Source organism: Danio rerio, chromosome 20 (assembly GCF_049306965.1).
Source record: "Danio rerio strain Tuebingen ecotype United States chromosome 20, GRCz12tu, whole genome shotgun sequence".
In the NCBI taxonomy this organism is placed as follows: domain Eukaryota; kingdom Metazoa; phylum Chordata; class Actinopteri; order Cypriniformes; family Danionidae; genus Danio; species Danio rerio.
The window spans coordinates 23,154,544-23,181,077 of NC_133195.1; the positions used below are offsets into that span (position 1 = coordinate 23,154,544).

The 26,534-nt window shown below is 35.0% G+C and overlaps 1 protein-coding gene and 3 long non-coding RNA genes across 8 annotated transcripts in view; 1 reads left to right on the top strand and 3 right to left on the bottom strand.

The window, feature by feature from the left end:
• Positions 1-46: 46 nt before the first annotated feature.
• si:ch211-253p18.2 lies at positions 47-1,728 on the bottom strand. Its single transcript, XR_659159.5, has 2 exons — positions 1,544-1,728; positions 47-442 (listed from the first exon to the last, which is right to left on the bottom strand). It is a non-coding gene; the product is annotated as a si:ch211-253p18.2 (long non-coding RNA).
• Positions 1,729-9,321: 7,593 nt separating this feature from the next.
• LOC141379558 (uncharacterized) lies at positions 9,322-26,402 on the bottom strand. The gene is made up of 3 exons (XR_012396411.1): positions 26,153-26,402; positions 14,365-14,437; positions 9,322-10,062 (listed from the first exon to the last, which is right to left on the bottom strand). It is a non-coding gene; the product is annotated as an uncharacterized lncRNA (long non-coding RNA).
• LOC137488641 (uncharacterized) lies at positions 10,700-13,366 on the bottom strand. 2 transcript variants are annotated; one of them, XR_011007766.2, is made up of 6 exons: positions 13,329-13,366; positions 12,899-13,011; positions 11,833-11,959; positions 11,571-11,627; positions 11,222-11,264; positions 10,700-11,124 (listed from the first exon to the last, which is right to left on the bottom strand). It is a non-coding gene; the product is annotated as an uncharacterized lncRNA (long non-coding RNA). The 2 variants fall into 2 exon arrangements; XR_011007765.2 differs by having other exon boundaries at positions 11,571-11,656.
• The window catches only part of rtn1b (reticulon 1b), a 58,161-nt gene continuing 57,712 nt past the window's right edge, over positions 26,086-26,534 (top strand). For 2 of the 4 annotated variants that reach the window (NM_001328271.1, NM_001328270.1), the window contains 1 exon segment: positions 26,086-26,476. In NM_001328271.1, the coding sequence (NP_001315200.1) occupies positions 26,254-26,476 (223 nt within the window). In that variant the 5' untranslated portion in view covers positions 26,086-26,253. 4 annotated transcript variants of the gene reach the window in all.

The following is a 26,534-nucleotide window of genomic DNA, read 5'->3' on the forward strand; positions in this document are numbered from 1 at the left end:
AATTCACTGTATGTAATTTGAAATAAAAATTGTCAAAAAAAATGTAACATTTTGAAAAAAATATTTTATTCAGATGAACAGAAAAAATGACATTGAATCAGTTGTTTTCTTGAATCAGGTGCTTCTTCTGTAACTTGTGCATAGAGAGGTATTTGGGCTTATACGTATTAAATAAATAAATAAATCACCTCTCTGTTTCATGGAACTTAACACATAATTGATCCATTCCAAACAATTGTTCATGTGACAACTCACATTACACATTTCAGAGTAATGGGCTGTCTGGAAAAGCAAAGCAACCAAATGTTTGCAAATCCCACTCTCAGCCACACAAGAGCAGGAGCTATAAACTAGCAGACGATGTCATGGATCTTCTGACGGATGTCCGCTCCAGGATGAAGTAACACATAAAATTTTCTAGCTCTGAATCTCATAATGTTACCTAGAAAACAGAAACAAGAATATTAATAGGTTTTTAAAGAGAGTCATTAAAGGCAGTTCACTCAAAACTGAAAATTCTATTTCCTCATCCTTCACTTGTTCCAAACCTGTTTGAGTTTCTTTCTGATGTTTAACACAAACAAAAATACTTTGAAGAAAGCTGGAAACTTGCAACCACTGATATTCATAGTAGCTCTTTTTCCTACTATGGAAGTCAATGGTTACAGGTTTTCAGCTTTCTTCAAAATATCTTCTTTTTAAAGGCATCTGCAGCAATATCATCAGATTAAACTACACAGTAAATCATTAATTTAAATGATTTAAAAGTAGCTCCCTTTAGTCACACTTTAAAATAAGGTTTCATTAATTAATGTATTTGCTCACTATTAAAATAACTATTTAATATTTAACATTGTTAAACTAATTTACTAATGAATAAAAATCCAAAGTCATGCTTGTTAACATTAGCTATTACATTGTGAGTTAACAAGCACAATGAATAAGCAATAAGCAATGTAAAAAACTAATAAATATTGAAATAGACAAATTGTTGATGTGAAATTAACTAATGACACCTTATTGTTTTGGGTCACCCTCCCATTTAATTACAATGTTATCGACTAAATAGAAAGCATGCTATCTACACTGCTACACTGCATCTGTCATCTCCACTGTTTCAGCAATAAATATCAGCATTGACACAGTGCTATTTGTCTGTTGTGGATGGAACGGCATTGTATTATTTTATTCCTAATCTATCTTGCTCAATAATCATGCTTACAAGCTAAGACAGCATCTGTGTTTCTGTGATTATCCGAACTGAACAGTGGTGGTCACTTTAGAACAGTAAAAGTATGAATGGGACAGAATTTCACATGTATGCTGTCCTCCTCTCAGCTGGTGAGGAGACTCCGAATTCTTCATAGATCTATCGGTAGTAATGAGCTCTCACTGAGATCTTATTCCTGCCCTGTTTTTGCCTGACACTTTGAGACAGAATTACGTACACATATGATTATTTTTACTTACGTGATAAAGCTGCAGATGGACGGATCGTAAGAGTATTAACGCTAAAGTTAGCCTTCAGGCTAGCTGAACTTACCTTCATAATTGCACAGGTAGGAAGATGCATACAACTTGAAACCCTTCTCAAGCTTTGCTCTGCGGTGTTGTAGAGCACATCCGGACAATCATTTGCACATCGTTGACCATAATTTACTCGCAAACAGCGAGTAAATATTGACGACTCTGTCATAATACTGTTCACCTCCGCTTAAAGTCACCCAGACCGGAAGCTGGACCGCGGCCTTAGACAAAACGCGGAAGTAATGCGTGCATATAGCCCATTCAATGTGGGACAGTTTTATATAGAGGGTTTTATTGCGTCTAGTCTTTATGGGTTTACAAAGAGCGCTTTGTTGTGTAAATCGGTGTAGAATACAGATACATAAAAGTGATATATCACGCGAAATCAAACATTTTATGTTAGTTTACTCACAGAGACAAAGCATTCAATATGCGAGTGAGCTTTAATATATTAAGATTTTTTAGCTAGAAGTCTAGCCCTTGCTGATTCATAAAAGTAAAGTCAACTCGAAGGTCGATAAACACGTTCAGACAAAACAGAATGGGGTATATTAGGTCCATAGCAAGCATGATGAAAGTGGTTCTTTTTTACTCAAAAAGTGGACGTTTTTTGCAGTCATTCAACTCATTTTGTATTTAATTTTGAGGTTTAAATACTATTTTTCAGTAAGATTAATAAGCGCATTTATTTGCTGAATTAGCTTGTTGAGATTGTGTTGGATGGTCCCACTTTTTGATGTACCAAAAACATTTTTTAAAGATTTAGAATTAAGAAATATTAAGAGTCCTCCTCTTTTTTAGGCTACTTATGATATATCACTATGGGGAAAATAGTTAAATGTAAATATCTGTTAAAGTTTTACATTTAAAACTGTGGCCTATTTCCCAGCTACAGCTGGAAGGGCATCTGCTGTGTAAAACATACGCTGGATAAGTTGGTGGTTCATTCAGCCGTGGTGACCCCTGATTAATAAAGAGACTAAGGCGAAAAGAAAATGAATGAATGAAAGAATGAATGAAACTGTGGCCTATGTGGCCTTACTATAGGTTCTCTTGTAATGAAAGTACATTTGAAAATTCATGGATAACAACAATATAATATGGGCTGCTTTTGGTGCTTCACAATTTTTTATTGTTCATTTTTACTTTCAAAAATAAGGTCCAAGATTTAGAATAAAAGTTACTTATAAAATGTTTTCTCTATAGCAACAATAGACCGTTTCAGTGTGGTAATGCCATTGGACCATGAATATTTCCTTCTTATTATCAAACTTTTTCATATCTGTAACAAGAGGTAATTCAATCCAACTTTATTTGAAAACAGCTATCATAACATTATTTATCAACATGTGGCTCTTTTTTTGATTCTCTGATGCAATGGAAATTAAAAATGTAAAGCAGGAAATACATTGGGAAGATTGTTTTTGTTTACATCCCTCAAAATAGTCTATACAGTGAAAATTGACTTTACTTGCATCAGATTTCGCTTGGTCTTAAAGGGTCCTGAAACCCCCTACTTTTGGTTTAAGTCTACCTCAGCATTTTTTCAAAAAATGCATCCTAATGGGCGTGGAGCTCTAAGATCAGAGGCAGGGGTCGGCGTGGCCAGCAGAGCAGGGAAAAGGAGGGGACAGGGAGCAAACAACTGTTGTCAGTTAGCTCACAAAATGAGACACACAAAGGAGACGCATGATTTTATAGTTTACAAAGTTAAAATGCAAAGAAATAAACAGTAATTTAATGCCCTGCTACATTTGTTATTTGCATTTTCATATACAGATAACCACAACTTATATCATTATAAAGATAATCGTGTTTATATAAACACTAAATGAGGACTTCTACCTCAATCCCTGGGTCTGAATGCAGACTCAGTGAGAGGGGTCTGGATGCAGACCTGGTGCAGTGCAATTTGAACTGCATCCAATGCCTTTTAATGCGCTCACCTAACCCCACCCCTAACCCTACCCATCACAGTGACATCACTCACTCCATTTAGTGCATTGTGTCTGACATTGCATCGTTGAGTGATGCAATCTCAGCTTGCATCATAAAGGCTACATCCAGATACTATTGGACTCAGTGCAGCCGGTCTCTTGCCCTGTCTATTTTAACCATTAGCCCTGCTGTTAATCTGGAGGATTTAGGCGATGTGACTAAATGTGAACGAACTCCATTGATAAAAGACTACGTCCGCCATTCTCCAATTCTTGTGCTACTTTTCCGACAAAAATGCTTGCTGGACACATACAGCTTTGCTGTATCGGCCCTGACAGCATCGCGGGGAAAAACATGCAACAAACCCTCTTAAAAATTAGGTAAGAATTCATAGCTGAGCTTGACACTGGCAGGTCTGCCTTGCCTTCTAAATGAACGCGCAGTCATGAATAATTAAGAAGCTGGTTCTTCTCATAGGTTAAGAAACCTCAGCTATGAATAATAATGAGAAACCGACGCGTCATCTTTGCACTTGCAGTTTTCGGCTACGTCACCGATTTTGATCCCACCCCAAAAATCATTTAAAACCCGGAAGATGAAATTAGCAGACAAAAGCTCAAAATTTTTCCCAGAATTATAGCTAACAGGTGCTAACATTGTCTTAACTGATGCTCAACACACACAAATATGTTAAAACCTAAAAGAAAAAAGTACTCGAGGGTTTCTTAAACCTTTAAAGCCCTTTTTCGATAGGTTATTTTGATAACTTATGATGACATAACAATCATAATAGGACAAATGAGCTCATGTGGGACAAATACTGGAACTTTGTCAGAGGGGGTGGGTCTTTCAAACCATTTTAATTCCATTTACCCCATCATGTCTTTAAAATATGACAATTTATTTTAATATATGACAGTATTTTCATTTCTGCGCTAGCCTGCTATACTGACGGCGCTAGTGGTTACACAGTCTTTCGTCTTGCTTTATGCTTAAACAACTTAATAAATGTTTAAGTCTATTTAAATTAATGTATAGTAATTATGTTACAACATCAATGCTGTAAAAGGAACCTTATGAAATTGAAAATAGCATCATTACGCTTTCCTTTTACAAACTATATTTGCAACATTATTTCCTAATTTACATTAGGCATTAATTTAGTTTGGCCATGTTTTTTGAGTCGAGCTCATTCAGCAAACAATTTTTCGTTAAATAGACGTCTAATAAATATCTAAGCGTAGACAACTTGGCTAAAACAAGGCTTAACTTGAGCTCTCAGTGAAAATCTAATAGACATCTAAGAATAGCCCAAAACTAGACTAGTCGTCAAATAGACAGATAAGACAAATTTTTCATGTGTAGTCATTCATTTCTGTCTATTTGATGACTAGTCTAGTTTTGGCCTATTCTTAGACGTCTATTATATTTTCCCTGACAGCCCAAATTTAGCCCAGTTTTTGGCCAAGACGACTATTTTTAGACATCTATAAGACATCTATTAGACATCTTTTTAAAAACAAAAAATGCTTTTTGGGCTGGTAGCCATTATCTTGCATTTTATGAATCACTAATTTAGTGGTGCTGTGTACATTGTAAGTATAGGCTACATTAATTTATTGGAAATTACTGCATTTCAACAATTCCGGTTCTTTCAAATTTGCACTGTGATTAGCATTAGCATTACACAGGCATTATTAAACAGAGCTAATCTTTCTATTTTATTATCTATCAGTGAAGTGGTTAATGACATGCACAGTACAAAACAAAAGAAAGATTACATACATTCTCTGTGGCCATCCGTTAACATTAGAATATATAGGGGTTTTAAAGGTCACATGACTTGTATCATGGTATATGCAAGGCTACACTGACTTTAATGCTAATGACTGGTGGTAAATAATTCATCCAAGCCTCAAAGTCCAAATTAAAAGCTTCTTACATTAAATATGTGCTGTCTGCAGGGTGACTTAAGTGTGTTGCTCATAATGTGATGTGCACTTAGGCTAAGTAGCTTCTCATTCTAAACACCAAATGCATTAGACCTAAATGACGGAACCTCCAGCTAGATTGCCATTGTGATGCTAAATTGAACATATATCAAAACAAATAAGGCCCTAAAGCTATTTCCAGGCTGTTCAACTGCACTGAAAATGGTTATGCTGAAATGTTTTATGGCTATAGAATAATGCAGTGGTTCTTAAATGGTTTTGCTTTAAGTCACATCCACTCACAGGCCACTTTATTAGGTACATCTTAGGCCTTCAAAACTGCATTAATTATTTGTGGCATAGATTCAGCCAGGTTTTGAAAACACTTTGCAGATATTTTGCTCCATATTGGCATGAGATCATTATGTAGTTGCTGCAGATTTGTTGGCTGCACATCCGTCATATCAATCTCCCATTCCAGCACATCCCAAAGATGCTTTTTTGTATTAAGATCTGGAGAATTGTGGAGGCCATTTGAGTACAGTGAACCTGTTGTTATGTAAAAAAAAACAGTTTTATTTGAGTTATGACATGACACATGACTCTGCTATAAACAGCCATTGTAAATTGCTGTAATAAAAGAATGAACATGATCAGTAGCAATTCTGTGGTAGGTTATAGCATTTTAAGGATGCTCAGTTAGTTCTAATGGAAATCTACCACACACCATTACACATCCATCAGCCTGAAAACCTTGACACAAGGCAGGAATTAGGGTGTATCCATGCTTTTATGCTATTTACACCAAATTCTGTCCCGATAATACAAAATGCCAAATTTTGCAGGAGACATCAAGCAGTTACTGTAATCATCATAGTTCCCTGTTTTGATACTGAGTTTTAACTTTAGCAGATCATATTGATTACATCTACATGCCTGAATGCATTGAGTTGAAGTCATGTGATTGGACAATTAGTTTTTGTGTGTGTGTTAAAGGGACAGTGCATCCAAAACAAAAATTATCAATGTTTTCAGCTTGGAAGGGCTCATCCTAATGCCCTAATCCTTTTGAAAGGTTTATCCTCTGACACCCTCTGCCAATGCATTGATGAAAATAACAGTTGGGTGTGCCAAAACTTTCTTCACCTAAACAAAGAGAAAACTGAAGTAATTGCATTTGGGATTAGAGATGAGGTTTTCAAGCTGAATGCATACCTTGGCTCTAAGGGTCAAACAACAACAAAAAAGGTCAAGAATCTTGGTGTTATTCTGGAGTCAGATATGAGCTTCAGTAGTCAGGTCAAAGCGAAGAGAAACGTGTTCATGCTTTCATCAGCAGCAGGGTAGATTACTTTAATGGACTTCTCACTGGCCTTCCCAAAAACACAGTCAGACAGTTGCAGCTCATCCAGAACGCTGCTGCCAGGATTCTGACCAGAACCAGACAATCTGAGCACATCACACCTGTCCTCAGGTCTTTACACTGGCTTCCAGTTACATTCAGAATAGATTTTAAAGTATTATACTCGTCTATAAATCACTAAATGGCCTAGGACCTAAATACACAACAGATATGGTTACTGAATACAAACCTAACAGATCACTCAGATCTTTAGGATAAAATAAACTAGATATTCCAAGAGTTCAGTCAAAGCAAGGTGAATCGGCTTTTAGCCACTATGCTCCTCGCTGCTGGAATCAGCTTCCAGAAATTATCAGATGTGCTCCAACATTAGGCACATTCAAATCAAGACTGAAAACACATCTGTTTAGCTGTGCCTTTACTAAATGAGCACTGTGCTGCGTCCGATAGCTGCACTATTTATGTCTTTCTTTTCTTTTTTATTCTTTTATAACCAGTTTTAACACATTTTTAATATGTTTTAATCTTTTAATTTTTACTTTCTTGTTTCTTGTATTCTTGTTTATGTAAAGAATCCATTGTGTATGAAATGTGCTATATAAATAAAATTGCCTTGCCACTGAAGTGACAGCTTCAAGAGGATTAGGGTCAGGGGCGCCCCCGGTAAACTCTGGCCATCCCTGTGGCCACCCCAATATGATTTTGCTGTTGATATTATTAACTTAAATGTACGTATGTAAATTCCCAATGTTTCTATAGATAAATAAATAAAGTGCAGTTATTGTTTGTGCCACTAACGTAGCTGATTCACTGCACCTCTCTTCCCCAGTGGCGGATTTGGGCAATATGCCAAATGCCAGGGCGGTGTCGCAAGTCTCTTGCTGGGGGCAGCACGCGGAGATGGTGCAGCAAAAAACATCCCCTAGTAAAAGCATTGGGATACCATTTACTTTATGCACGTGAGTTAACATAGAGGGGCAATCCCAGAATAAAGACATTAAGGGCCGTTCACATCTTTTTCACGCGTTTTCTATGTGCAACAGAAACAACGCTGGTGAAAGCAAACTGACGCATACATGCAGAAAACCATTTCCCGTGCGCCTCACGCACTCGTGTGTGAATCCCGGTTGTTTACATGCACGCTGATAAAAAACGCGCCGCTCATGCGCCGTGAAACCTGAGTAAGCCTTTTGTGAAGAGGTGTCAGCACTCAGTGAGTTTTGAAAGTCGACAAAACTAAAGTTTATATAATATGATGATGATGATACTTTTACTAAGCATGGCTATAAAGCAGAAAGGAGGGATAAAGAGTCAGGGAGGTAAGACTTCATAACATTAATTCTCGGCCATAATTCGGGTCTAAGACCACAGATAATACTATAAGTATAAAACACATATTTTTGTATTCTATAGAATTGTCATAACTAATATTCATGCAAAGGGTTTCCTATGTGATCTTAGCATATCACTCTGTTACATTGTTTTCCAGTAACATTTAGGATTGATGTCTGTTATTTCTTTAGAATAATAATTGTATAATAATCTTAATATTAATTGTATTTATTTAGAATAAATATAAATAAATGTTTATATTTATTGAAAAATAAATGTAACTATTTAAGGAGGGTGGGTATATGGGATGGTTCGCCCAGGGTGTCAACCAAACTGCCCTCCCTGATAGTCATTGACAGCACACACGCACTCTCTCAATAGACAGTAATGGCTATATGATATTTACCTTAAGGTACATCAATAGAAGAAGCCGCATTAATAAAGTGACTCAAAAAGGGATATAGATAAATGATATTATTAGGGTCTGTATAGTGAGTGTGTGTGTGTGTGTGTGTGTGTGTGTGTGTGTGTGTGTGTGTGTGTGTGTTTGTGTGTATATAGTAATGCCTTTTGTTCAGTTTGTTCATTCGTTTGTTTTATTATTTAACTCATTAATCTCCATTAATTTTAGACATGGCATATACTGTGGTATACAATAAATGTATGTAAAAAATAACTGGAAAGTTATTTCTTTATATGAGAAGTGTTTTAAAGCTAAATATTGATTTTTATTTGGTTTGCACATGTACTTGCTGAATTATTTCAAGGAATAAATTGCGATATTTTAAGACTAATTAATTAAAATCACATTATTTAATTTACCAGAAATAAAAATATAACATTACACTGAATTAATTATTTTTTGTGTGCCACCCCAAGATTTGGTGTGGCCTCATCTGGCCACCCCTATGAAACATTTTCTGGGGGCGCCACTGATTAGGGTATAGGGATGAACCCTTCCAAATGGGTCACAGATTGCTACACCAAACAACATTCCAGCAGCGGCTCGAAGTGTCCATCAGTTGAACCCTTAAAAAACCTCCTTTCTGAGGGGCCCTTCAAAGTGCAAAAGTGTTTCGAGCACTTCCGTTTGGAATGAAACTTCAATATAGTAGCCATGATTGTTTTCACTATAAAGTGCCCTTTAGAAGGTGATATCCCTGTTTGGAAAACCCACTAAAGGCATCATTTACCTTTCTACAGTTGAACACAGTGTAAAATATTCAATGTCACTCTACTGGTATCCAATTTTAATAAAAATATTGTCATAAAGGTTTACAACCCTTTGAGGGTGAGTAAAGTAGTGCATACATTTCCATTTTTGGGTGAACTATTCCTTTAAGAAGTGACTGAAATTGTATCTACAGTATAGTGGCTGACACACCAACAGGATATACAAAATTATATATATGAGTTTGGTTTCTTCCATTGTATTTTCAAATGTTTGTGCTTTTGGCATCCATCTACAAAATATTTTTGCTGCTATCTTCACTATGCTTAGCTGCATTTTTTCCACAACACACCTGCTCTCACACATTTTTTATTTGTGACCCATTAGGTAAGAGCCACTGTAATAATTTAGAAAAATGCAGCTCTTGTTGATTCCCTGACCACTTGAAGCATGCCAGATATGAAGCAACTATGCAAATATGAGGGATATGCACAGTCTTGTTGATTTAAATGAAGTCATGAATGTCATAGGCAGAAGTGGATGAACACCAAACACTAAACTGTCAGACTGCTTGCCAAATCACCAACCGCAGGTGAAATATCCAGAGCAAAGTGCCACAACAATGATACCCTCCTTCCAAATTCCAGACGGTGTGTTTGGACTCTGTTGTCTAAAACAATAACAACAACAGCTGCAGTGAACATAAAAATGTGTGAGACAAAGCAAGTGAGGCACAATTTGCTGTCATCGCTCTTTAACAACATCTTCAGTCTCAGGAGATCCTACAAACAAGCAAACAGCTGAAGAGACTTGTTAAAGTAAACAGAGATTCACAGATAAAGGTAATAAGAAGCTAAAAACAAACAACAAATAGATGCAGGCGATATCATTTTTACATGCATGGGCCAGCATTCTAGGTCTTCATTCCCTTCAGGTAATCCGACAAAGGGCTATTTAGGGCAGTGGCATCATATGACACACTAAAATAAACACCATAACACAATAACATAGTAATAATAATAAAATAAAAATACAGACCAAAATGCATCATAATAAATTTCATACATAAACTAATATATATATATATATATATACACAGCAAAATATGGGGACCCAAAACAACTCTTTGGGTGTTAATTTCAACACTTTAAAAGTGTCTCATGGGGTCCACTCAAAACAGACTTAAATCAACACTTTCAAAAGGGTTGGCACATTGACACCAAAGTAAGGGTTAATTTTAACTCAGGGCAGAGTTAAAAAATGTAACTATATTTAACACCACCTGGTGTAATATATTGTTATTTTATTCAACTCTCTTGAGTGTAAATATGGTAAAAAGGTCAAATAGACTGTAAATTACAAAATAAAAAACATTTTATTTGAAAACATTCACCACTTCAACAATTCATTCAGTTTTTAAAATGCAACAATGTCAAATATGCTTTAAATGTTTTATTAGTACAGACAGTATCAACAAAATATGATGTCCAAACTTGATGTTTCATCAGAGCAATTTGAAAGTTCAATATATCGTCACTCATAGTTTTCTTCGGAACGCATAGTTTTCTTCTGAAATTACATTTTAAACAACTTGGCGTGCAAATCTTTCACTTCTGGTGTTTCCTTGGTCCTCCATATCAAACACAGCAGTTTATGAAGGTATAAATGCTGTAAACTTGTGTGAAAACAAACTGGAGCTAGGAAATCTCATCAAGCATGTCCTGTGAAAGATGTGCTTCCCAGCCACAGGATGACCTTTTTATCCATGACAATGTAGCAGCTGCTGATCGCTCGTCTGGTGGTTCCTGATGCACGGATATAGGGTGATGCTCATCTAAGAACTCTTCAAGACTCCAGCATGACTAAGAAAAATGTTTGAAAACAAATTGCAATCAAATTCTATGATATATTTAAAAGAACATTTAAAGTAAATAAAACATTCAAGAAATCTAAACTCACCTTTTGAAAATCTTCATGATGATCCACAACTTGACTCTCCCTGCTGGATGAGGTGACAGGATATGGAAAAGTAGAAAAAACACATACATCACTGTTGGATCTCCAAAAACAATTAGGTTAACCACTATGACTAGAACAGGAAAAACAGGCAGCTGTCTGTCCAGAATCCTCAATTTAACACAACACTTGGAGCAAAATTTAGAGGAGCTTAAAATCTTTTATATCATTTAGTGATGCTGACTTCCCCAAAATATTGGCCACAGTGTAAAAAATATTCATAAACTTACAGTTTTCTGTAAGCGTGTGCGTGCGTGTGTGTGTGTGTGTGTGTGTGCGCGTGTTTCTTTACCAGATTCAACTTGTTAGGCCCTTTCAGGTCCAGTATTGATGCCACCTTTCCTGGAGTCTAGCAGATGTTTCAGGTCCAAATATAATCTAAAATATTAGGATAAGCAGAAGAGAAAAAGTGCAAAGCAAAGAGCAAAACATTATTTAAGTAACAGTTTACCCCCAATACAAAACTTATCACCTTCATGTCATTTGTTATTCTCTAATGCTCTAATACCCTCTCAGCTTATTGTGAAACAAATACAGAACTTTATTAAACATACCTTCATTATTATCACCACATATGACCAAGAAGGTGTGCTTGGTCATTTCACCAATTCTGGAAATACACCATCCGTCTCTAATCAGCCACCGTCACAGGGTCTTGTGTTATTGTACAGAGAACTGTGGCTGTTAAAAAACAACAACACATTAGTATCTAACACATATGCATAACCTTCAGATAAAAAAGAGAGATGAACATCACAAAGTATGCCTCACACATTTTCACATATCTTTTGATTCAGATGTTGATTATTGATAATAAATCTACAAATCAAACCTGTATCATCATTAGGCTGCTCAAATATGAATCAGTTTATTCATTTTACAGACAGGTGGCTGTTTACAACGCACTAATAGAACGGAAATGTTGTGTACAGTACATGCTAAGTTTAGCCTATAGTTTTAAGCACAATATCATACGGGAGAAAAAGCTTGACTAAGATGTTCCTGACAACAGAAATAGCCTAACTTACAAACGTCAGACATCCCGAGTTGGGAAAAGTCATTTTCGGGGGATACAGAGTTGATTTGCGGGAGGTAGCGGGAGAGATGAGTACCGTGAGTTGAGCGCGACGTACCTGAAGAGCGGTGGGGGTGACTTGCGCGCGACATACCTGAAGAGCTGGGAGGGATGCGGTGGAGAGGGGTGTGCAAAGTGTTTAATGACCGGGCGGGAGACGCGCGATTTCCGGGAGATTATCATTCATTTGCGGGCATCTACTTGGGCATCTGGGAGTCTCTGTGCATTTGCGGGATAACGTTAACGTTAGTCCCGCAACTTCCGGGAGACTTCTGTAACGTTAAATGTCTGATAAAGTGCAAACGCGGTCATTTAAAGACATTAATGTTAACATTCCGACTTTAATGGTTGTCAACACTTAATTTAATTCAAGCGTACGTTATCACACGAGTCTAAGTTATGGACTAACGGTATATGGACGGCCACGAACCAGTTTAAAAGGGCCGCGGTGTTTAAAATAACCAAATTAACGTACACGAATAACAAACAATCATTTGTTTCAGTCAGGAAGCCTTTTACAATTAAGCATATGTTCATTTACTCACCAGATATGTTTTAGAAACTCTCCAGAGCTTATGGAAACCGTCCTGTGTTGCCGTTAGCATCCGGGCAGAGTAGGCTAACGTTAGGCGGCTCCGGGGATTCCCTCGCTAGTTTGCTTGGAATTAAAGGAGAAGTGTCCATTTTATTTTACAGATGGGTAACAACGCACAAAATGGCATTAAGCGTGACAGAAATGTGTTGAACATGTACATTTGATGTTTTTATGCACTATGTATGCGTGATATATAAAAACATTCTTGAAAAGAAGTGAATAGTAATGCAGTTAAGCTAGATACACAAACGACCATGAATGAACCGCAGAAGTTTAAAATTGTCACTCCATTCTAAAGTTATTAACTTAACAACATGTTTACAACTGTATTTCCTTGAAGAAAGTCAGTACAATACCAACATTTAGGTAGTTTGACTCACCAGTTGCTGTTCTAAACCTCAGATGGAAAATGGCGTCTGGAAAATTCTTCAGTGACTGGGGCTGCATGAATTCCCGGATGTTGGAAATAACACCACCAAGTGTTGAAAAGATAACTCCTTGATTTCGCACTGAATAAAATCAATTCTAACTCTTATTATATTCATTTATCAAAATCTAACTCTTTAACGTCAACACTTTACTCTCAAATGCTTCAACACCGAGAATTTAACTCTGATGAATTTGCTGTGTATATATATATATATATATATATATATATATATATATATATATATATATATATATATATATATATATATATATATAGATAGATAGATAGATAGATAGATAGATAGATAGACAGACAGACAGACAGACAGACAGACAGACAGACAGACAGACAGACAGACAGACAGACAGACAGACAGACAGACAGATAGATAGATAGATAGATAGATAGATAGATAGATAGATAGATAGATAGATAAGTAAAACAAATCAATTTGTTTAAACTTTAAATTGCAAAACCAAAAAGCCTCTGGAACAAAAATAAAAGTACAAAAATATTGTAACTTTCTAATTTTTCCAGAGGTCAATAATTTAAAGGGCACCTATTTTGCCCCCTTTTCAAAATTTAAGATAATCTTTTGTGTATCCAGAATGTGTTTGTAAAGTTTCAGCTCAAAACATCAGATAAGTTATAGCTTTAAGAATATTGGGATTTTCTGCTGTGGACACAATTTTATTGCCTGTGCCTTTAATGCTAGTTCTTCCCATCCACTATTCCCACGTGCCAGTCAGAGTGTGCCTCAATCTTTGCCTCAGCTGCGTTAGAAAAAAATAGCACAGTGACAGGCATGAAGGAAGCAGTTCTCACGTAACGTTTGTGAGAAATACTAACTTTCCCAATGATTATTTGATGTATCTGCTACGATGAGTCACACTCAATGTTGTTACAAAGTTCACGTGCATGCACACAAACACACACAAACAGTGACATACACAGCGCCTTTTTACATAGCAAATGGAAAAGGATACTCATTAATGCTGTATGGAAATCACACTTCTACGTCATGTTGCGGTGGGCCTCAAAATGGGAGGGATTTGGATCCTATTTTTAGCGTCAGAAAATAAACAAAAAGACTTACAAATTACTTTTATCATAGGTACCCTTTAATGTGATAGCCATTTCCTGTTATACTCTCAATATTTTTTAGAATTTTACTGCTTGTAGATCCCCGCTCTTAATTTTAATAAAAAAAAAATAATTTTTGAGCAAATCCTAACTAAGATCTGTTGACTCCTGTTTTGTCTTGAAGAGAAAGTGATGAATACCACCAGAAACACTCAAGATAGTCTCGATAAAGGTAGTGCAAATAGTTCTTGGTATTATTTATGTAGGAAGAGTTACTTTCCTAAATACTCACAGTACATTCACAGTGACTATAATACCAAAATTTCTTCAAAGGACATATCTCTTTTCTTAACCCAATTTTCTTGCACAGTTGTGCTGTTCACATATTGTTATCAGACACTGAAAAAGCACAAATTTCAAGTCATGTCAAAACTTCTCCGGGTTCCAAAACCTATTTGGTCCAGAGATCAATATCTTTCTTATCGTAAATAATAAGCTTCTCACATACAGTTTTACTTGATTTAGAAATGTGTGCTGTGCTGAGACTAAAACGTTCATTCATTTATTTTCCTTCGTCTTAGTTCTGTTATTAGAACCAGGGGTTGCCACAGCGGAATGAACCGCCAACTTATCCAGCATGCGTTTTACGCAGCGAATGCCCTTCAAACTGTAACCCAGAACTGGGAAGCATTTTTACACATTCATTCATACGAGACTAAAATGAAATGAAAAAGAAAAAATATTGTTTGCAGTGTAAATAAATATATGATGGACAATGATGAAAATCTATAACTACAACAAGGCAGTAAAAGTAAATTTAAAATAACAGCAGCGTCCAATTTACAAACAGTGCATAACCGGTAAAACGTCAACAAGAGGAACGATTCGATGCGAGACAGATTCAAGTCTTCAAGGACTGCTGGCTGAACATCTGAAGCATATCACATACAGACACACAAACAATACAAATCTTCAGGAAGTTAAAAGTCATCATCTGATTGGTTGAATTGACATGTACCTCACATCATTTTTAAATGAATAAATAAATAAAAAAAACTAAACCCAACTAAAATAAAACTGTTGTGTTTAACAGTGATATGAACATCCAGTATAAATTCATAAACATTGCATAGACTCTTAATAACTGAACTCGCTGTTCTACAATAATTTACTCATTTTATGCCTGTCTGTTATTGTAGGGACACTTACATCTGTATCCTCTGAAACATGAAGCTGAAGAAAACAGAGAGTGGTTGTGGTTTAAATAGTAGTCCGGCTCCTTATTAGATGATCCTTGACTAATGAAAGCTGCAATGGAGTTCAGACCTTCTGCCGTCAGTCTGTGCGAGACTAAAGAAGCTATCCTGCTTACAAGAGCCCATTCATTGAAAGCGGCAGACAACAAAACTGTAGAATGGGCTTGAATAAAGCTGAAAGTTTTTGCTTATTGGTGTGGGCAATAATTAATAAAACACTGTAAAACCCAACAGTCAATTTTATCAAATATAATAAGTGTAGTTAACTCAAAATTGACTGAAAGTTAATTCTACTCATCTGTAAAGAGTTTTGAATTCAGTGTTGAAGGTAATGAGGTAATTAAATATCTTATTACTTCAACTTAAATGGAGTAAGTTTGCAGTACTCATAGATTATTTTTTTAACCCAAATTATTTGTAGCAATCGGTTTCCTCAAATGGTTTGAGTTGCCTTAACTTTTTTGGTTTTGAGTAGTTTTCTTCATTTATTGGGTTTTGCTGTGGTCAAATTGCTTCGTTTACTCAAGTGGATTAAGTTCACAGTTTGTTTGTTCCAATCGATTTCCTAAAACGGTTTGAGTTACCTTAACTTATTGGGTTTTAAAGTGTAATAGTTGTCATTTGTGGCCTTAAATATATTGATTTATATTGATTTTATATTAAATAATTTTATAATTGTAAAGAAAAATTATCAGCCTTTAACACTGAGAGAAACACAGTATTATTTTACAGTAATTCAAGTTTTGAGGTCATTTTAAAGGGATTGTTTACCCCCCTCCTCACTATTTCTTAACTTTTATGAATTTCTTTCTTATAATGAAGATATTCTAAAGAATATTGGGGGGGGGGGGGGGGGGGAGTAGCCATTGAGTAGCCATTTCACCCATGGTAGAAACAAAAAAACACTACAGATGTCTTATTTTTCCAACATTCTTTAGTATATCTTTCTTTGTGTGTAACGGAAAAAACGTCAAATAATTTTGGAACGAGTGGAGGATGAGAAAATGATGTCAGAATTTGACAGAATTGTTATTTTTGGGTACGTTATCTCTTAAAGCTCAGTCTTTAACATAATACAGTTTTACAAACAAGCTCTGATTTTCATTCAGATCATGAAACTGCACCTGTGATGGACGGTTGCCATTTTCATTGCCAAACAGAAATTGAAATGTTATTGTCAAACTCCCTCTTTCATCTTTTCTCCGCTCCATTTTATTTTCAAGGACAAAGGAGTCACACAGCTGTCAGTTTGCGCATTGAAAAACACTTAATAAAAATACTGTTATGCTTGTTTAACAAAAAAGACACACTTTATGTGACTCGTGGACATGTTTTTGCATTATATGTTCATCTAATCAAAACTAAAAACTAATAGCATTGTGATAGCATTATATATGTTGCTCTCTGATGTTTTGAAGTGATTTTTTTTATCCTCATTTGTAAGTCGCTTTATATAAAAGCGTCTGCTGAATGATTAAATGTAAACCTTTATTGTTTCTGTATTATGTATTGTTATTTATTGTCATTAAATTGCTTGTCTTTTTGCTCCTGTCATAAATTCCCAACAAACACTTCTCAATCTGTATTTAGGATCAACCTTATCGTGTAACCAGATGCTTTATTTTATTAAAAATGCAATTTTATCACTTCAATCCAGATGAGCAGTGGCAAAGAAAATCGCAAAAGCAATTATTAAAGTGTTTTGCTAATATTGCAAAACTAACACTAAGATTAGAGATTAATGCTCCATATTCAATCTTCACGTGACCTCTCTCTATCAACAATGCATCTTGTTTAAACAACAAAAGGAGGCATCTAAGCTCTTGTTATTGTTGCATCCTACCAGGAGCGAGTAAATGGACATCACCCAAATGAACAACTGCAATATTTGATTTTGATTTAGCAGAATTAATGACATAAGATCATTTTTGGTCTTATTCCTGTGTAAGAGTCCTTTCTAGTGTCCTTAATTCCAGCAAGGGATTACAATCTAAAGACACTGTGGATTATTGATACTGACTGAGCTCTTCTGTAATATGGTCCAAGTCAAATGGTACACACAAATCCATGTCCTAATTTTTACACTTGCCTATTTGCTCTAATTCTAATCTGACACGGAGAGAGTCTGGATGGCATGTGCTTTGAGCAGAACTGGCTGACCTTGCTGTTGACAGCAGCTAAGTTTATATTTCAAAAGGATAAAAACAAGAAAATAAATTCAGTGGATTATCGCCCTTTGTTTGTGTCTTTCTTCACCTCTTTTTTTGCTCTGCTGTCTTCTTAAAGCTGGTTAAAATGTCAGATTTCTGTTTTATACTATATAAAATGTATTATTACATTTATTTGATGTTATAATTATTTTAATCTTTGATTATATATTGGTTATATATATATATATATATATATATATATATATATATATATATATATATATATATATATATATATATATATATATATATATATATATATATAATTATTTGTACTGAAAGACACAGTATGTTATTTTGTCACTAGATGGCGCCTATTTAAAACAAACAAACGCATATGACTGAATTAGCTTATTTCTCTGGATTTAAACATTCTCTGAAACATCTGGGATATTACAAGCACATAAATCAGCAAAATATAACTCTGAGTGGTTTTTGAATATTTTAATGAAAGCATCTTACTCAATGGGTCTTTAACACTTGTCATTAGAGACTGGTGGCTGTTAAAGGAATATTTCACCCAAAAATGAAAATAGCTGCATAATGTACTCACCCACAAGCCATCCTCTGTAGCCTATGTATGACTTTTCTCTCAGACGAACACAGCCAGAGTTGTTTTTAAATTGTATATTGGCTCTTCCATGCTACATAATAGTGTTGGGTTTTATTTAAATGCTTTCAAAAGCATGTAATGTTGTTATCAAATTAACCCATATGTCGCCAGGTATTTAATGCATGTTTTATGAAATGAATTGATTTTTTTTCTTTTTTTTTTTGTAACAGAAATATTTCATGTTTAAAATATGAAACTCCAATCACTGACTTCTGGCAGCGGCTTAATGCGAGACTGAAGTGTAGGACATATGGGTCATGAGACTCATGTCGTAATATGTTACTGCATAACGAATTTTGTGTTAGTGCGCAAATTACGTGTTGTTGCATACGTTTTGGCACCAACGGCCTTCCATAGTAATGTGAGTACTATGTATTGAGTATTTAAGCTATATCATGAGCATTTATAATGTTCTCTGGTGGCACTTTAAAGGTAAACAATTCTTTTCAGGTCATAAACCTAATAACGAAGTGTTTTAAATAATTTAAAATACACTTTTTGATATTAAAGATCTAAAAATGGTTTCCAAAAAAACGTAAAGCTTAGACACATGATTGAAAACTACAAATACACAAAAACAAATTACAACTGACTTTAATAAGTAGGCTATTGATAAATATAAATAAATGAAATATTGGAGCTATGATAAATTATAATCTTCAGAATGTTACTCTTGCAAACTAAGAAATACTCATTTGAAATCTGATTTTTTTTTGTAAATTTTTAATTAACTGATGAATTAACAGTTACAATTTGAAATAGATTTTTATTGTAAAATAAACAATAAATACACAAAATAACCTGAAAATTTACAAATGTATATATTTTTATAATTAAATAATGCTTGCTGTTAATTGAGAAAATATTATCTTAAGAATGGTCAAAATTTATTATGACATATCAAATTAATTATTAATTACCAACATATAACATATTATTTAATTATTAAAATATTAATTATTATTAATGTAAAAAAAAATATTTCCTGAATGTATTTTAAAATAGCCATTGGCAATAGCTTGCTACGCCAGAGAAAAATAATAACTAAAATTTAAATAAGAGTGCAGCTACTGTAATTAATATTGACAATGTCCCTCTTAAGCAATTCTAAGCAACAAAAACTAAATTTCAAATGGCTGAAACGGTGAAATGATAACCATTAATATTACCTTAAACTCATATTTGACCCTGCACACATCTAACTTGTCTAATGTCAAGAGCAGTGTGTATGCTATCTACAATGAGAAGCCTGTATTATATGCTGTTTCTGAAATCTCTTGATAGATCACATTTTAATCTTTTAACCTTTCTGAAGAACTATTTAAACACAATGTTTTTATCCTTTTCAAAGCTGTAGTGGCAGACAGACCCATATAAATGTATTTTTCATGCTATAATAGCAATCTTTGTTTTCAGAGTGTCCACCGCAGGAATGTGACTTTGGAATGTAAATTGAAGAGAATATGTACTGTATATACTGTTTTCTCCCTCTCTCAATACTTATTGAAGGTATAGCATTCACACATCACATTCCAGTCCATTGAATAGCTCTCATGATCTATCCCCACAAAAGGGACATGAAAAATCAATGAAAGAAAAGAATAAGTGACAATGTGTGCAGTGCAAGTGGAGTACAGCACTGCTACAGCTGCTAAACTATTCATGCACTTTATGCAAATTGCATTTAAATTAGTGGAAAGCAGTAGCTCAGTGACATGTTTCTATAAAGTCAGCTTTGGGACTGCATATGTGCAGGCATGCATATGTGAATTAATCTAGGCCTCTCTCGCTTGATTGGCCATCTGCTCTGGCTGATGGGAGCCTGCATAATCAGACCACCAGAGAGCAAATCAGGGGTCTGGCTCCTCAGACTGCAGTTTTCTGATGGAGAAAAATCAAAGTGCACTTATAACTGAAAACATAATTATGAAGGATGCATATGGCTGAGCTGACCATTTCATTAAATGTTTATTAAAATTGACAGATGTTGGGATACTGTCACTGTTTTGCATTATTAGTTACATATTTAATATTGCATGCTAAATAAATTGTACGATGAAGTAAAAATATTTTTTTGTCATTATCATGTTGACTACTGGAATATGGGTTTGATATATTTGATATTCCATCACCTACCATATGTTTTAGTAGAAAGGGGAGCTGATGCCACCTAGTGAAAGTGTGGTGGTAACTACTAAATGTGAAATACATAAAGTAATAAATGAATATATTATTAAGACAATAAGGCTCATAGATTAATTTCTTTGGGGGGAGGGGGTGGTGGTGGCATGCAAGCTTTATGTTGAAAAGTGTTTTTCGATGCAAATACATTTTTGGTGTAATGACGCAGAAGACCATTTTTAATCAATATATTTTTCTAAAATGTTTTAAATACAAACAAATTAGTTAGTAATAATATACAATAATAATAAATAAACATGGGCACAGGCATTTATTTTTGCAAACTTTGATCAAATGTTTTATATGTATATTATGCTATATTTTGTAAAATTCATAATTAAAAATGGTACAGTAAATTAATAAAATAGTTACATATATTTTGCATGATATTTAAATACATTTTAAATACATAATTCATAGAATTATTAGCCCCCCTTAGAATATTTTTATTTTTTAAATATTTCCCAAACAATGCTTAATAAAGCAAGAACATTTTCACTGCATGTCTGATTCTATATTTTTTCTTTCAGAAAAAAGTCTTATTTGTTTTTTTGGTTTTTTTTTTTGGCTAAAATTTTTCTTTTTTTTTTTTTTTTTACATTTTAAGGTCAAAATTATTAGCCCCTTTAAACTATAAATATATATTTTTGGATAGTCTACAGAACAAACCATTATTATACAATAACTTGCCTAATTACCCTATCCTGCCTAGTTAACCTAATTAACCCAGTTAAGCCTTTAAATGTCACTTTAAGCTGTATAGGAGTGTCTTGAAAAATATCTGGTAAAATATTATGTACTGTCATCATGGCAAAGATTAAATAAATCAGTTATTAGAAATGAGTAATAAAAACTATTATCTTTAGAAATGTGTTGAAAAAAAAAATCTTCTCCCCGTTAAACAGAAATTGGGGAAAAAAATAAACAGGGGGTTAATAATTCTGACTTCAACTGTGCATATACACACACACGCACACACGTTTTGTATATCTATTAAGTCCAATTCATATTTTCTCTTATGGTGTAAAATGCATAATATCTATGTACAAAAAACAAATAGGCTCGGGCATTTTTGCCATGCTTTACATTAAATGCTTATATGCATAAGCATATTTATGCCTTATGAAACTAAAGGCATAATTTGTCAATAAACATACAGTAGCATATACAGTTATTATAATATGAAATGCACAATTTCTCATAGCAATCATGAAAAATCAATCAGATATGCTCAGGTATTTATACCAACACTGAATTAAATATCTCTTTTTTTTAAATAAAAAAATACTAGCAAATATAAAAATATGTTAATATATGCAACATGGTTAAATATTATTAAATGTAGCTATGTTAATAATATTCAGATTCAAAAGATCATCATTTAATTTCTTCAGTAAACACGGACTGTCAAGTGGATCTGTTCAGGGTCAGAAACATGAAACACAATGCAGAAATATATTGAGAATAAATATATAGCTGTCATAATGAACGGTTGTTAACTATGGCATTTAATGACACAAGGGCAAGAGAGAAAAACTGCAGAGGCAAAGTAATAAAGCATCAACTTTTCATTTGCCCAAGAAAGATGAAGAGAAATCTCACTAGAATGTGTGTTATTATACTGCTATTCATTTGTCACTCTCTCTATTAACAATACCCCAAATAAATAAACCAATCTGAAAAAAAAATCAGGAGCAATAAACTGTGACTTGGTTATCTGTAAAGTTTAAACACAATATAGAATTGAATATGTGATAGAAAAACTAATATAATAAGAAAATGTACATAACTAGAAAAAATTACATAATTTTCTAAGCAGCTGATGAAAACTATTAATATGAGAGAAATTACATCAGGGTTTTCTGTATTATTAATGCTGCATTATGCATTCATTCATTTTCTTGTCGGCTTAGTCCCTTTATTAATCCAGGGTCGCACACTCACACACAACAGACAATTTGGCCTACCCAATTCACCTGAAACTGTGGGGGAAACCGGAGCACCCAGAGAAAACCCATGCGAATGCAAGGAGAACATGCAAACTCCACACAGAAACGCCAATTGAGCCGAGGTTCGAATCAGCATCCAAGCAGCCTTCTTGTTGTGAGGCGACAGCACCTACTGCACCACTGCATCGCTTATTATGCATTAACATTACTAAAAAATACAAGTTTACATTTAGTTTGAGTCTGAGCTTTCGGGCCCAAGAAGGTAGCCTTGTTTTGATCAGGTTTAATCACTTTGGGTAACTTTTTCGGCATTAGTGATGATAAACCCAAACTGGACCAATCAGCCTTGAGAAAAAGGACATATACTGTTCAATAAAGCTACTCCCAGTCCCTATGCATATATTTTATTGCTCCAAATTAAAGCCTTTTACAATTAAATCATTTTAAATTTTGTCTTTTGTTGCTAATAATTCATTTATATGAAACCAATCATAATTATTTACATATTATATATTCAAATACTTTTAAAATGGTCAGTTAATATTAGTAATTGCTTTAAATGTCAAATTTACATTAAAATATTTACACATACACAAGCTTTATTATAAAAGCTTTTAAAACTATCACTTGAGCTATTTACATTGATTGATTAGCTTTGATCAAATTAATAATTTTTACTTGTTATTTAAAACTTTTAGCTGCATCAACAATGTTTATTTATGCCTTTTAAATGTATTTAAATTCATAATATTTCTGAAATCGTCAACAGAATTGTGAATTGCGCTGACTCTCTCATGTGTCCTGTGATTGGCTGTTTGCTGCACATGTCACAATTTTAGCTGTATGTGGTCCAGAGCTCATTTCAAACTCTAGATTAAACCCTGAGGATGTTCATATCAAGTTTTGTAAAACCCCTAAACCTGATCTTAACCCGATTTGCTTTGGTTTTGTCAACCTGAAAATTACTCTGCAACCCTAAGTTTGTTCAACACGTGTTGTCCAACAGGTTTTAGAAAGGTCTAACAGGGATTTTTCTTCTGTCATTTTTTGTCAATGTACACTTAATATGTGGCTCATGACAAATAGCGAAATCTGTATATTCAGCAATGGCTATAAGGTTAATTTCATAATTCATAATTAATTTCAAATCACGCAATGATATAACATTTACATGATTGTATTATTAAAGTGAAGTCTTTTGGCTCAGTGGTTAGCACTGTCGCTCTCTGTGTTATGTTTTCCCTGTGTTGGCGTGGGTTCCTCTGGGTACTCCGGTTTCCCCCACAGTCCAAAGACATGCACTATAGGTTAATTGAATAAACTGAATTTGCCATTGCGTATTAGTGTGTGTGAATACGAGAGTGTATTTTCCAGTACTGTGTTACGGCCGGAAGGGCATCTGCTTAAAATGCTGGAATAGTTGCCGGTTCATTCCACTGTGGCGCTGTCAAGTCTTCATATTTATTGTGCTTTTAATGAAATGAATAAAAATTTTGTAAAAGCCACTTAAATGTTCAGAAAAAAGAATACAACGCCATATTATTTCAGTTTGTGGGACATTTTCAGTGTGTGCAGAGTAGTGGTAGAATGCTAGTGTAGTATAGATAATTTACCACAGCAGTACAGGGATAGTACACCCAAAATGTTGAAATCTTCTGTTGAGCACAATAAAAGATATTTTGAAGAATGCTGGTTGCCAAGTTAAAGCCTTTTACAATATAAACAAGCTTGATATGAACATGCAGGGTTTAATCCATAGTTTGAAAGGAACTCCACATGCAAACAAAACTGTGACATGTAGCAAACAGCTAATCACAGGACACACGAGAGAGTCAGCGCAATTCACATCTCTGTTGAAGACTTCAGAAATATTATAATTTTAGGGCGGAGTGGTGGCACAGTGGGTAGCGCTGTCGCCTCACAGCAAGAAGGTCACTAGTTCTAGCCTCGCCTGGGTTAGTTGGTGTTCCTGTGTGGAGTTTGCATGTTCTCACCGTGTTTTTGCGGGTTTCCTCCAGGTGCTCCGGTTTCCCCAAAAGTCCAAAGAAATGTGCTATAGGTGAATTGGGTAAGCTAAATTGTCTGTAGTGTACGTGTGTGAATGAGACTATATGGGTGTTTCCCATTGATAGGTTGCAGCTGGAAGGACATCCGCTGCATAAAACATGTGCTGGATAAGTTAATTCCGCTGTGGCGACCCCAGATTAATAAATAAACTAAGCCAAAAAGCTAATTAATGAATGAATAAATTATTATTTTAAATACATTCACAAGGCATAAATAAACACTGTTGATGAAGCTAAAAGTTTTGGATATCAAGTAAATATTATTGATTATATCGAAGCAAATCAATCATCTGATAATGCAGGTTCACAGACTGTTTAAATTGACAGTTTTAAAATCTTGTATAGTAAAGCTCATTTCTATGTAAATAAAAATGAGCTTACTGACTTCCATAGAAGAAAAAATCTTGCGAAGTCAATGGGTCCCAGCAACCAGCATTTTTCAGAATATCTTCTTTTGTGTTCAACAGAAGAAAGAAACTCAAATCGGATTTGAACAAGAAAGTAGTAATTTTTATTTTTGGGTGAACTATCCCTTTGATAATGTCACCCTTGAAGAGCAATCCACTAAAAGAAGCTCCACTAACCCAAACCAAGCATGCCAGAGGTAAGAGAGGTAAGACACCAAAAGTCCACCAATTGATAGAAATGGAGAAGGCACCCAATGATATGATTTAAAAGAGATTTATCCTCTTAAAAATGATGTGTGGTCAGGAGCCACAGGTGTTCATTTTGCTTTGCCTGTGTATGTTTTTTTTCCCCCCGACTCTCAAAGCTGTGGTAGAATTTGTCTTGCAATTCATGAATCACAAAAGACCAGTTTCAGCTTTTCTTGCCAAGGGAAAAAACGTACCTTCATCTTGGATGGTGTGGAGGTAAGCAGACTAAATTGTTAGTGAATTTCATTTCTGAGTAAACTGCAAATTTATTCAAATAAAGCTCTTTTATGGGTTTGCCTTTGCACCTTGATTTGACCTTAAACATTGATCAAACATTCTACGGCCTCTGCAGTAATAATTACTACCACAAGATGGCAATGTTTGCTAATAAAACACTGAATAAGATCCATGACTACGCACTAACAGCCGAGTGTAACTTTTTAGGACAATGCTATTATCATTCAATAGTAAATGTGCTCGTCTTTTAGTTACCTCAGAACAAATTGGCTGAGGCTCATTCGAAATTCATTCTGTCGACATGATTATTTTCTGTTAAATAATTTTAACAACACCCATCCTAATTTGCAACCAGGTGTCGAAAGTCGTGTTTTATGCACAAATTCCAGCTCTAAGGGTTTAAATGCTGCGTGCCACCATGGGCTCGAGACATGGTGACGTCAGCGCCGAAACACTGAACTAAACAAGCCGCGTGAGCCTCTTTCGGAGCGCTCGGCCTGCCCAAACCACTTTGGATAGTTACCCAGCGTCTGATCCGGGGAGTTGAACAGTGTATTCGCCTGCGTGTCTTCAGTCTGTCACCGTGTCTCCCTGAGAGAAGTCCACACAGACGAGCGCTCCAAAATGTCCGAGAAGCCAGAGGCAGATTCGGAGGGAAGCTGGTACGGAGAGGATTTCGAGAAGATTGATCGGTTTGGGAGAACCAGCTCCGCCCGGCGTGATGTCTTGGGAGAGGAGAGACAGACAAGAGACTGGGAGGACGAGTCAAGTGTGGAGAAACAGTTTTCCAGCCATCCCGAAAGCGACCGGCAACCGCTCCCTGTTGTCATGGAAACTGCTTCCACAGGTAATGCGATTTTGATCCGTCCCATCATAAATGCATGTAATTTGACAAACCTCGATGC